Here is an 11,864-nt window from a genome sequence, read left to right as displayed (position 1 = left end):
CGGAGGCGCGGCTCGCTTTCCTCGGCGGGCTCGTCGGTGCTTGCGTACAGGGCGCGGCGCGAGAACATACGTGGTGAAATGACGGTGACTTTACGATTGCTCTGTTGCTGGTAATGCCTCCATGTTCACATGCTTAATCCACGCTTAATCCACGTCTTATTTTCTCGTAAACGGACGCGCTTACGCACACAGGCGATGACGCGACTACCCCGGAGTGTAAGGCGTTGACTGAGGTGTCTGCGTTCGTGCGCGGACTGATGAATGCACGCACGTGTGCCAGGTGTATACAGCGTGTCTCAGCTCCGTGTCTGTGTGCCTGGTCTGCCCGCCCCTGCGTGGTCTGAAGGCCGTGGTCCCGTCTGTGCGCAGCTCTGGAGGCGGAGCGGCCGCGGCCGCTGGTCTGCCGCTGCCAGAACGGCGGCGTCTGCGTCGTGCCCGACGGCTCGTTCGATGAGCCGAGCTGCGAGTGCGTCGACCAGTACAGCGGGCCCCAGTGCGACACCTTCGTGGCCAGGAAGCGCGTGCAGAAGGCCGGAGGGGTGAGCCGATCCGTCGCCGACCGCTGGCGGCTGAGCCACCCTGCTCGCCAGTGGATGTCCCTTCAGCGACAGCCTTTTCGTGAGGCGATGCCTTCTCTGCGCCGTTCACCGTTGCGCTCAACCCAAATCGGTGCAGCTCTCTGATCCGGTCTGGTGGCTGTGGCAGCCATGAGTTATGATCTCACACTGCTGTGAAGCATATTTGTCAATGCGCTCAGTTTCCTCGCGGCACACGACGGGAGCAGGCACGAGTGCTGATGGGCGCGTGTTTCAGACGAACCCCGCCGCCATCATCATCCCGGTGCTGCTTATCCTGCTGCTGGTCGGAGCTGTCGCCGGCTATATGTTTGTCAAGCGACGCGGAGGGTGAGTGGCTTTGACCGCCTAATGGCCGAGGCGTGGCTCATTGTCTTGGTCTATCAGTCTATGAGACGTGTGCCTTTGTGAGTACCCGGTGATGCCGGCATTGTATTGACAGCAGCAGCCGTGGCATTACCGTCATAACGCGCTTGGAAATGAGGCGGGAGCTATCGGATCTCGGCCTTTGCTTCATGCTGTTGGCTATGAGCATCTCTCAGGTTGTGTTCTGTATCGGTGCTTATGTCTTGCGCTGCTTATTCTGTCAAAAGTACGAAAATGCGTGAACTGGCTCCGGCAGGCGCCCGTGTATGTCGCGTGAGGGTCCTTCTCAGGCCACGTACTCAGATCATATCGGAGGCTTCGGACCAGCTGAAACTTAACAATACCCGCGCCGAAGTCTCATCACTGGACCGAGACCACGGCCCCAGACCGGAATCTGCCCAAGCGTCGAGATCACCGTCCTGGACGAGGTCATGATCCGGGCGCCGTGATCCCTTGCCGACGTCGTGATCCGGGACTGAACTCTGGCCGTGGGGTGAGGCGAGGCGCCAGGTGGTGGGCTGTGCGGCCGCTGCCACCTGCAGCGCCCGCCGGCTCACCGGGCGCCGGTCCGCCGCCGAGGCCCAGGCCTGTCCGCGAGGCTGCCGCGCGGCCGTGCGTCGCTTACAGCCGCCGCCCGTTTTTGCAGGGTGAAGACGGTGACCGGCGGCCTGCCCGGCTCCACCAGCGTGTCGTTCCGGCCGGGCACCAACGTCGAATTCGGCGCCAATGGCGGCGGCGGCGGCCGAGGCGGTGCGTACCGGCGGCGCGCGGCTCGTGGGTGCCGGTGGCTCGCCACCCCTTCCCCTCCCCCCGCTCGTCAGCGACACGTGTCCGTTAAGCCGTCGGCCGTTCTCGCGGCCTATACGGAGCCCGCCCCGCACTATCACAGCGAATCCTGCTATTTGGATGCAACGGGCGTATAGCGCGTGGGTATGTGCGCATATCTCTGGTAGCTTGATAAGTAAATCCCCTTGGAGTGATTGTTGTCATGGTTGGTCGCTGATGGCAATATGACGCTTGAGTGACGGCTGACGATCCTACCCTCGCGCAGCCCATGGATGCCGGCATTGATCTGGTCGGCGTCGACAGCAAGACGAGAAACTTCAGCAATCCCATGTACGACACGATGGGCAACATAGAGGCCCACGCCGATCAGGCGGCGTCAGCAGGTAATATCTTCGATGCACTGCTTCACCAACAGACTCGGTGGCAGGCGCGCGGCCCATTCCGCGTACGTGCCGTTTTGTTATGAGCTTGTCTTGAGCCGATCAGCAGATAATGCGATGGATCGAGTCAGGTCAGCAGAAAGGCAGCCTTCGTGTGCACGGGGCTTTTTAAGAAGATGACTCCATCTCCAGCAATGGCGCAAGCGGAGGGCGGGGCAGGACGAGGACACCTGCTCCTCCCCTTAGGTCCCGAGGTGCCCTTCGCTTCTCCCGGGACCTGCGATTAAGGGCTCGATTTTAGGGGCCCGAACGGCCCGAAAGGCCGGCCGGAGGTCGTGCTCAGGGGCCACGGTCCACAAGGGCGGGCGCTCTAATGCTAGCCAGAGGGCCGCGCGCGATGATCAGGGGCCTCCTGATCCGATACCGGCTCATGTGTCGGTAAGACACCTTCAGTAACACTTCGTCGGCTCCGCGTCGGTATGAGCCTTAGGGGCTCATTGTCCAAGCAGGGTTAAAGCTGGAGCCAGAGATTTACACTGGTCGGAGCCCCAACGTCTGTCAGGGCCCCACACCGCCTAACGGGGGCCCTCCGTTAGCAAGAGGCCCCGAGTCGGCCATGTGCAGTGTTCGAGGGTACTCGAAGAGCGTGGAGAGCCCGCCAGGACCTGCGCTCCAGGGCCCGACTGGAGGGCTTAGGGCACAAAGGGCTGGTCAGGGTCCTATTCAGAGACCCCGGTGGAAAAAAGCAGTCAGAGAGCTCCTTGCACCGATTGGGGGCCCCTGAGTCGAGGTCGATATGGGCTTATATGTCAGTCAGGCACCATCAGCACCGCACAGTCGGTTTCGTGTCGGTACGAACTTGAGGACCCACTTCCCAATCAGGTACATAGCCGGGGCCATCGATTTACACTGGTCAGGCCCCTGTACCTGTCAGGGGCCCTCTGTGCCTGACAGATGGTCCTGTGTTCGCAAGGAGCCCCGAGCCGACCAAGGGCAGCGTTCGATGAGCCCCGGAGAGGTTCCCGGGCGGCCCACCGATAGCGACGATCGAGGGCCCGGTTGGGAGGGTATAAGGGCCCGAAGGACTGACTGTAGTTCGCATAAAGAATCGCGGCCCGTAGGGTCGTGGCATGAAATATCAGAACTTTTCCAGCACCGTTGAAGGCATCCCTGAGACAATGCGGGTGTCTTAAACGGCTTAAACGGCTTGTCTTAAACGGCTGGAGACCACCAGCGTCGAACAGTTGGCTGCCGGGGGTGGGGTTGGGGGTGGGGGCATTTCCCCAGCAGGAACAAGACCTGAGGCTACGATTTGCATTGGTCTGGGCCCTTGATACAGTGGTTGGGCCCCTGTGTCGATAACGAGCCTGCAGCGCCTAATGGGGAGTCCTGTGCCGGCAAGTAGCCCCAGGCGGCCGGTAGCTGTACTGGCAAGGATCCGAAGAGGGGCCCGAAGGGCCCCTCGGGACCATAGGTCAAGAGCCCGATGGGACTCGGACCCGGCTGCTCATCCGTGGTGCCGATACCTAAGATATCAAAAGGAGGCTTCTATTAAGGACCTCATAAGAAGGATCTCTATCCCTTTTATAGGGCCTCGACACGGAGTCAAGCAGTCGACTTCATGTCCGTTTGAGCCCTTGGACATATTTTACAAGCTGGAACAAGGCCGAGTCCGAGATTTGCAATGATCAGGGTTCCTGACATAGTGTGTGGCTCCTGTGTCGGTCAGGAGCCACAGTGCCTATCAGGGTTCGGTGGCGTAACTGGCCCTGAATTGGCGAGGAGCGGTGTTTGAGAGGGCCTGATGAGGGTCCGAAGGGTCTTTCAAGACCAAATTTCAACGGCCCGATTGGAGGGCTGAAGAGCATGAAGGGCTGGCTGTAGGTCATTCTACGAAGAAGCGTATGAAACGCATGAGAAAGAAGCATTATTTCTTCAGTTGTTGACTGAACAATTCAGGCATAATTGATCTCGCGGTAGCCTCCCGCTTCCATTTCATTTATGGAAGATAAGACAAAGGAAAGGAAAAGCAAAACATGCTCTCGTTGACAAATATATCGTTCCGATGATTTCGTCGTGTTGGGGGCCCTTTATCAACGCTGCGTGCTCCGTTGCCAAGGCTCTGGCTGTGACCCTGATCTCCAGTGACCATCCCCAGTGACTAAACGACGGTCTGTGCGTGCCACCACATGAGCTATGAAGGGTTAATACAAAATGGTGGCTACTCAGAGTCATTCTGCCACCACCTGGCGCGGATCTGCCTAGCAGAGGTCCCCGTTTCTATGCATTGTCTGCTCCCATTCACACACAACGCAACGGTGTCCTGTTCCCACTCAATCGCTGGGTGCTACTGCTGGGCGCTGATCCAAACCCACGCGGCGTAACTCTCCGTCGTACCAGCGCTGCGAGCTTGAAAACTTGACGTCGATGCCTGCAAGCAGACGCCAGTTTCACCGTTCAGTACCATTGGGTGTTGACCCATCGTGACGGCCGTGTATGACCTGCGCCGTCGCCGCCAGGCGTGTACGAGGTACCGACGGAGATGAAACCGGACGCGGCCGTGCTCGCGCCCTCGAGCGTCGTCCACCAGTCGGCCGCCGTTCCGATGGCGCGCACCCGCGAGACCAAGCCGGCCACCTTTGACTCCGGCAAAGATACTCAGCAGCTAGTGGAGGACGACGAGTACGACTGCTAGTGACATCTCCCGACGGGGCGCTGAACTTGAGCTGGTGCTGCGCGCCGACAGGCGAACGGACTGTGAGCTCGCCTGTTCGGTGGAGAGCGTGCGACGCGGCAGGCGGGCGCGCGCCGCGGCCATTCCTGCCGCCCCAGCACGGCGCCCGCCAAGGTCAAGGTTGAACCCGGACTGCGGCGGGCACTGCGGGCCATGACTGGGGCGGAGCTGACCCCGTCGGCGCCCGCTCGTTGGCCCAGTGCAGACTGGGGGCGATAGTTTGCCAGATGGCGAAGATAGTTTGCCAGATTGCGAATCCCGCCAATGGCCTTATCCACGCACTGTTATTGGCGCCCTTGGCCGCGGCGTGGTCGGCCAAGAGACAATGAGCTGCCAACTGTTTTGCACGAAGGTTGGTACGATGTCGTAATTCCGCCGCAGGCACCTTATGTTGAGGTGGACTAAATAGGTCACCAGTGCGATGGCACCAGTGCGATGGCACCACTGCGATCCTGGAACACTTCTTACGTCTCGAGGGCAGCCTGGGCGGCTCCACGTTTCTGCGTTGTTGACATCTGCATTGCTTTCGATCTCATCAACGCATTCTTGTGTTTGTACGACTTTTTTAACATGAATGATGGCTGTACAGTTTTGGTCTTTGTACAGTGGTGGCTGCCTCATTTTAACCGCCTAAGACGTCAACTTTGCTGCTGCTCTGAAAGAAGAACCTGGGCCGGCTGGGCGCTTTTCCCCAGCTGCGCCTGCGTCACATTGAGGCGGCTAGCGCGCGTGGGAACAAAGCAATGCCGGAACCGTGGCCGACGCCGGCCAAGAGTGTGGTGAACAGAACCGGTGATGACTCCGTCCACTCCCGACGACAGCAGGTCGTAGGAGCTGCGATGAATCCGTCCACTGTTGCGGGCACGTCCGATACATTTCCAAGGACTTGCTGGCGCCTGCGTTGCAGCGTCTGGGTGTCGTGCGAGGGTCTATGTTCACCAGTACACAGATAATATAATGAGTTGTTTTCATTGGCTAAAACGTGTTGGCTCCAATACAAGTGGTGATGTCGAACGCAGGGGGTGGTTGAATAGCGTGTGTATGTGCCTGCTCGCAGCTGCTCCGTCCCAGCCGATCCGATCGTTTTACATCACCGGCAGCGATACGCGAAAGTTGGGTGTGGTTCAGTGACATAGGCCGATTGTACTTGGGACAACTCACGGCCACTTGGCACTATGGACACATTGGTTTATCGAAGTTGATGAGGAGTGAATGGAATCCTGCTGCATAGCGTGTATTGATGCTTTTTAAATGAGAAACACAATATAGACATTGAATACGATGCTAGCTTTCACTGCTTCGCTTTGACATAGCGAGCGCCCTGTCAGTCTCATTTGTCATGAAGATCTGAACGAACCGCCACTGGTGTGATCACGTGATCTGGGCACGAGAATGAATCTTTGTCAGATGACCAGAGTTCAGCACGCGTCTAAAAGGACGCATGGCAGGATTCCGAAGTTTATTAAATTGGTGAGTTCCTCCCGCTGTCGGCAACGAGTGACCTTCCGCGTCTGCTTGTGCAAGTGAATACTGATCACGCGGGCGCGGGATTCGTCGCAGTGGAATGGCTGGCGAAGACAGGGCGCGGATCTCCGCTGACCTCTGACTTCTGCGTGGCCGGGTCATCTGGCGCTGGGAGCAGCGGCAGTTCCCGGCCACTCGGCCGCGCCTGCCGCTGCCTGTCCTGCCCAGACTGGCCAGCTGCTCCGACCGCACCCCTTCCGTCAGTGACTGCATCTAGCTGAGACCTCTCAGTTCTCATCTGACCCGAAGGACGCGCTTGCGCATGCGCGTGTTTTTAATTCCACTCGCGGTACCTTCGATTGAATTCTTCCCGCGGTACCTTCCCAGCCGCTCGCACCTTTTCGAACGAATGTTTATTTTCGGAGAAACACAGAGTACATCGATAGGGGAAACAAGGAAGGCACTTGACTAATGAGACGCACAGATAACGGCTAAGCACATCCAGCGTTGGTCTCCTAGGGACGGCCGGGTACGATGATGGGGCAGAGCGACGCGCGGTCGAGCCCGTCCGACGCGACGCCGCCCCGACCCCGTCCTCGCTGACGGCGCCCCGAGGAGGGCGACCGGGGCGGCGGCGGCCGGCGCGGGGCGCCGCCGCGCGCCGCCGCCCGACAGCCACTACTCGAGACAGCCTACAGCGGTCCACGGCGACCCTACGACGGCCGACGACGACCAGTGAGCATGGACGGGATGAAGATGAGACAGTTCCCAGACGAGCTAACCTATACGACACGGGTGGTCATGCGGTGAGTGAGCTATACTGGGCGGCGCAAGCGGGGCCCGGCCGAAAGCCGGCCGGCCTCGCGCCGGCTCGACGCGGCGCGGACGGGCCGGCCGGCAGACAACACGCGCCGCGGCTCCATACGACAGGGCCCCACGACACGCCACCTAATGGGAAACGTGGTCCAACAACCGGCTACGGCGCCGCAGCTGTCCAGCGGGCCGACGCCTCCCGGGCCGTGCAGCTCGGGGCGATGCCAACGCGCCGAGGACGCGCTTTCCGCAAAAGGGGGTCATCATGCTGATCTCTGGTGGCGTTGGCACCAGTCGCCACCAGCAGTTGGCGATCCCGGGACAAGGGGCACTCAAATGACGAACGATGCCCACGTGCGCGCAGTATGTGCAGTGCTGCACAAAGTGGCGCAGTTTCAAAGGGATCCAAGCTCGCTTCCACTTCCAAGTCTGCAGATTCCTATGAATGCAGCAATATAGGGGTTGTGAGATGTGGGGTGAGTGAGTGACTTAGTGGGTACGCTCACATGATACGATATCCGTCCTACAGTGAACCCCTGCTAACGAACGCACATCTGCATCCTTATTGCAAGCTTGAACGCTACGTAATTTTCGACAGGGGCAAAGCCAGCAGCGGAGGCGCCCTTCACGCATCACACACACCATCGTCGATAATTCATTATCTGAAGTCGAAACACATTAGAAGCTCGGCATTCGCTAACAAGAGCGAGCTGACTCAAGAAGGCTACACACCGCGGGAAAATAAACTGCTCCACTGTCAACAATAGCACAACACTACTGGACTGCAGTTGAAAGCTCATGGTCCCCTAATCGACTACATCTCGCAGAGAAGGAGATTTACCATCTGCGCCACTCAGCCTTACCATTCCTACCTGAACCGCGCGTGCCTAATTTACCATCAGCGTTCCCGCTGAGCGCGGCGACTTTGTACGAGACCGCGCGCGCGTGCATCGGCCCGGGCGTTTAACGCCGGGGCTCGCTGCCCCTGAGCCCCCGCGGCGCGGCCCCACCACGGATGAGCAAAGATCACAGACACAGAAAACTGGGCGCTACGCATTCGGCACGCCAAGGGTCATGCAAGAGGCCTGCCAGTCAACACTCACGTGCATCAGGCCACTCGGGGAGGGGGGGGGGGCGGGGGGGGGGTGTACACTGGGAGCACACCATTCCGATATCCGAATCACGTCTCAGGCACGCCCTCTCCACAAAACAAAGCTCTGCAGTCTCACTGAAGGTCCATGGAGCCAAGGTATAGTTCTGCCAGCGCTGCCATTGCTGTAACATGCCTTCCCAGGGTGGCGCTGGCACACCGGCCCCCGGCTGCAAGCCGGTGTAAACCCTAGCCACGTACGTCGCGCGCGACTAAAGGGGCCGCCCCTGCCACGTACGCCTACCGCGAAGCGGCACTGCCGGCCGCACCGGCGGGAGCGGGGCGCAATGCGTCGAAACTCGGCATGCGCCGCACGCCTTTGACCTGGTCTACCTTGGGAAGAACGGGCGACGCGGGAGAGAACTCCAGTCCCCCGGTCGTGAGACATCCCCGCTGCTCACTGGTGGGGGTGGAGGGAGGGGGGCTTTCCACGAGCTCAGTCGGCCCACCTGACCACTGCATGGGTCAACCATGACGCAAAATCGCCAGCGACCGACAAGCACAAGCCATTCCGTGCAGCACCAACAACAACGCGGAGCATAACGCATAAATAAAAGAGACGGTCTCTACGACTTTATTGGAAAATATGCCAAAACGAATGAGAACAATTAATCATAAAATTGACAACGAATACTAATAAAACATGCGGCAGAACAACAACTAGAAGGGCAGGGCCGATGGACCCATAAAAAGAGAAGCACAACCACGGCTCTGGTGAGTGTCCACCCGCACATGTGACCTTTCAATGATAACGATCTGATGCGTGAGATGCTATTAATTAAAGCTGCTCAAGCCATTCTAAACAAGCAATAAATAATCGATAAAATAAACTAACCAAAACGTGACAATTTCACGGCATTAAAAGCCTGCACTCCAGCTAATCGCTTCCATGACCCACCCGCGCCGACTGGAAAGGCGGCGGCGGCGGCGGCGGCGGCGGCGGCGGCGGCGGGGCACGCGCCGCCTCTCCGACGCGGCTCGTCGCCCTCTGTCACCCGTAACAGGCGTCGCTCGGCGCTCCGCCGGTTCACCGCCGGAGGGCGCGCGGACCGCCACGCCTTCCCCGTTTGACACAAGACGTGCTGCCACAGCCGCGCAGGGCTGCCACATTGCATGGTGGGCACTGCACACGAGAGGGGCGCGCCCGGCAGCGTCCGGAGGCGCGCGCCCGGCGCGGAGCTCGCGCCGGGGCGGAGCTCGCGGCGGCGCGCCCGCCCACCGCCAACAGACAACAGGTAAGCTCGCTCGCGTGCGGCGCTCGCAGTGGCGCCCCCTTCACCGGCGGCGGTGTCTCACACAGGGGACACCAATAAATAGTATAAATACGCCGGCGGCGGCGCGCGCGTCGTCGGGGGCGGCCGGCGGCCGGAGGCGGTCCGGCGCCGTGGACTCTGGAGTTCGACTCCGGGCCGGCCGCACCGGCGGCTCTACGTAGATGGTGATGACCTCCCGGCCGCCGCCCCGCACCATCAGCACCCGGTCCAGGCCTTCCGTCAGCACCTCCAGGAACTCCATGTCTGCACGCGCGACGGTCAAGGAAACGTCCAGAAGTGGCGCGGCACGGACAGCATAGCACAGCACGCCCGCGTAGCAGTGGAGCTTGCCGGGCCAGACGCCACTGGAGTGGCAATGCCATTCAAATACTGGGTCGAGTTCACACGACGGACGAACGGCAACTGGTCCTAGCCGTGGATGCCATGCTTGAGCGTTCACTATCAAAAGCGTGCGTTACTTCAGCTTTCATATTCCCAGCGCGGAATGGGTTCAGTAGCTGATGCACTCATAAACCCTCAAACATCATCATAGCTTTCATGTTCCACGCCTGGTCGACATCTCCTGCAAGCAATGATCACAAAGTCAAATCGTGGACAAGTGGCCACCTCATGAACCATCTCCACCAACCCCACAAACTTACCAACCACCTACTGCGGAAACCATACCGCCCAGAGCTATCCGCAGGACACCAACCAAACCCGGTTCGGTCCTGGAAAATCCCAGCCCTCGGCGCGACAAAAGGATACAGTTGGAGTCGTTCTTGGAGCTCTGTATCTTTGGCGGTCCGGGCAGATTGACAATAACCAGCTGGGCGTCGTGCGACTTGCTCACGATCACCTCGTTCAGCTTGACAGCGGTGTGCATCCGACGCACGTTCGCCTTGTCCCTGAAACCAGAGGGAGACGCTGTCACCAGAGCCGCGGCGGCGCGGGGAGACCGTCCTCTCGTGCCTGGGTAACCCCGCCGGCACGCTGAGGGTGGGGCCGCGCGGACGGGTATGAGAGCAGGGGGAGACCGTCCTCGCGTGCCTGGGTAACCCCGCCCGCACGCTGAGGGTGGGGCCACGCGGACGGGTATGAGGACAGGGGGAGACCGTCCCCGCGTGCCTGGGTAACCCCGCCCGCACGCTGAGGGTGGGGCCGCGCGGACGGATGAGAGCAGGGGGAGACGGTCCTCTCGTGCCTGGGTAACCCTGCCCGCACGCTGAGGGTGGGGCCGCGCGGACGGGTATGAGAACAGGGGAGACGGTCCCCGCGTGCCTGGGTAACCCGCCCGCACGCTGAGGGTGGGGCCGCGCGGCGGACGGACATGAGAGCAGGGGGAGACGTCCTCTCGTGCCTGGTAACCCGCCCGCACGCTGAGGGTGGGGCCGCCGGACGATGAGAGCAGGGGAGACGGTCCTCGCGTGCCTGGGTAACCCTGCCCGCACGCTGAGGGTGGGGCCGCGGACGGGTATGAGAACAGGGGGACGGTCCCCGCGTGCCTGGGTAACCCTGCCCGCACCTGAGGTGGGGCCGCGCGGACGGGTTGAGAACAGGGGAACGGTCCCGCGTGCCTGGGTAACCCTGCCCGCACGCTGAGGGTGGGGCCGCGCGGACGGTGAAGCAGGGGGACCTCTCGGCCTGGGTACCCGCCCGCACGCTGAGGGTGGGCCACGGACATGAGAGCAGGGGAACGGTCCTCTCGTGCCTGGGCAACCCCGCCCGCACGCTGTGAGGACAGGACCGGGCGGACGGATACGAGAACGTCGCAAAGTATTCACACCCATGCGAATCATACGAACACCAGGATAGCCATAGCATGCCAGGGTTGGTGGCAGTGGTCCACGAGCCCGGCGGTTCGCAGACTCACGGCTTTATGTCGAGCAGCTTCTTGAAGCCGTCCTTGCCCGCCTCCTTGGCGGCGTCCTTCTCGTCCTTGCGCTGTGGCGACGGAGAGCGCGACGGCACCAGGTCCTCAGCGAGGTCGACCTGGGGCGTCGACCGGTCAGGTCAGGCGAGCGTGGGTCACCACACCGTCAGCGCCCGACAGTGGCCCGTCCGAAGCCAAGTTAGGTCAAGACTGGACGAGCCGCTGCTGAGGCGGCCACGCCGCAACAGCCGCTGCTCGCACCTTCCCATCGCGCTTACTGTTGATGAGCGCACGGCAGCGCCTCAATGCAAACCATCAAACGGACGCATGACAACGATATTTCAAATAAGACATCTGTAACCACGATGACGTCGAGAGATGGAGTCTGACCACGGTCGCGGCACACACGGCTCGTCACACCATCACACGGTGCATAACGTGCGCGGCGCCGGTGCAGGGCAGCCGCTCGG

At 60.8% G+C, this 11,864-nt stretch overlaps 1 protein-coding gene across 1 annotated transcript in view; it reads left to right on the top strand.

The window, feature by feature from the left end:
- The window catches only part of LOC119089813 (low-density lipoprotein receptor-related protein 2-like), a 6,741-nt gene extending 1,312 nt beyond the window's left edge, over positions 1 to 5,429 (top strand). The window contains exons 2-6 of the mRNA XM_037212630.1: positions 347 to 539; positions 814 to 905; positions 1,588 to 1,691; positions 1,993 to 2,110; positions 4,627 to 5,429. Of these exons, the coding sequence (XP_037068525.1) occupies positions 347 to 539; positions 814 to 905; positions 1,588 to 1,691; positions 1,993 to 2,012 (409 nt within the window). The 3' untranslated portion in view covers positions 2,013 to 2,110; positions 4,627 to 5,429. The remainder of the gene's footprint in view (positions 1 to 346; positions 540 to 813; positions 906 to 1,587; positions 1,692 to 1,992; positions 2,111 to 4,626) is intronic.
- Positions 5,430 to 11,864: the final 6,435 nt, after the last annotated feature.

This window comes from Pollicipes pollicipes, unplaced genomic scaffold (assembly GCF_011947565.3).
Source record: "Pollicipes pollicipes isolate AB1234 unplaced genomic scaffold, Ppol_2.1 Scaffold_3087;HRSCAF=3621_pilon_pilon_pilon, whole genome shotgun sequence".
Taxonomy (NCBI): Eukaryota; Metazoa; Arthropoda; class Thecostraca; order Pollicipedomorpha; family Pollicipedidae; genus Pollicipes; species Pollicipes pollicipes.
Note: the sequence above shows the minus strand (reverse complement) of the source record. Positions and strands in the feature narration are given on the sequence as shown.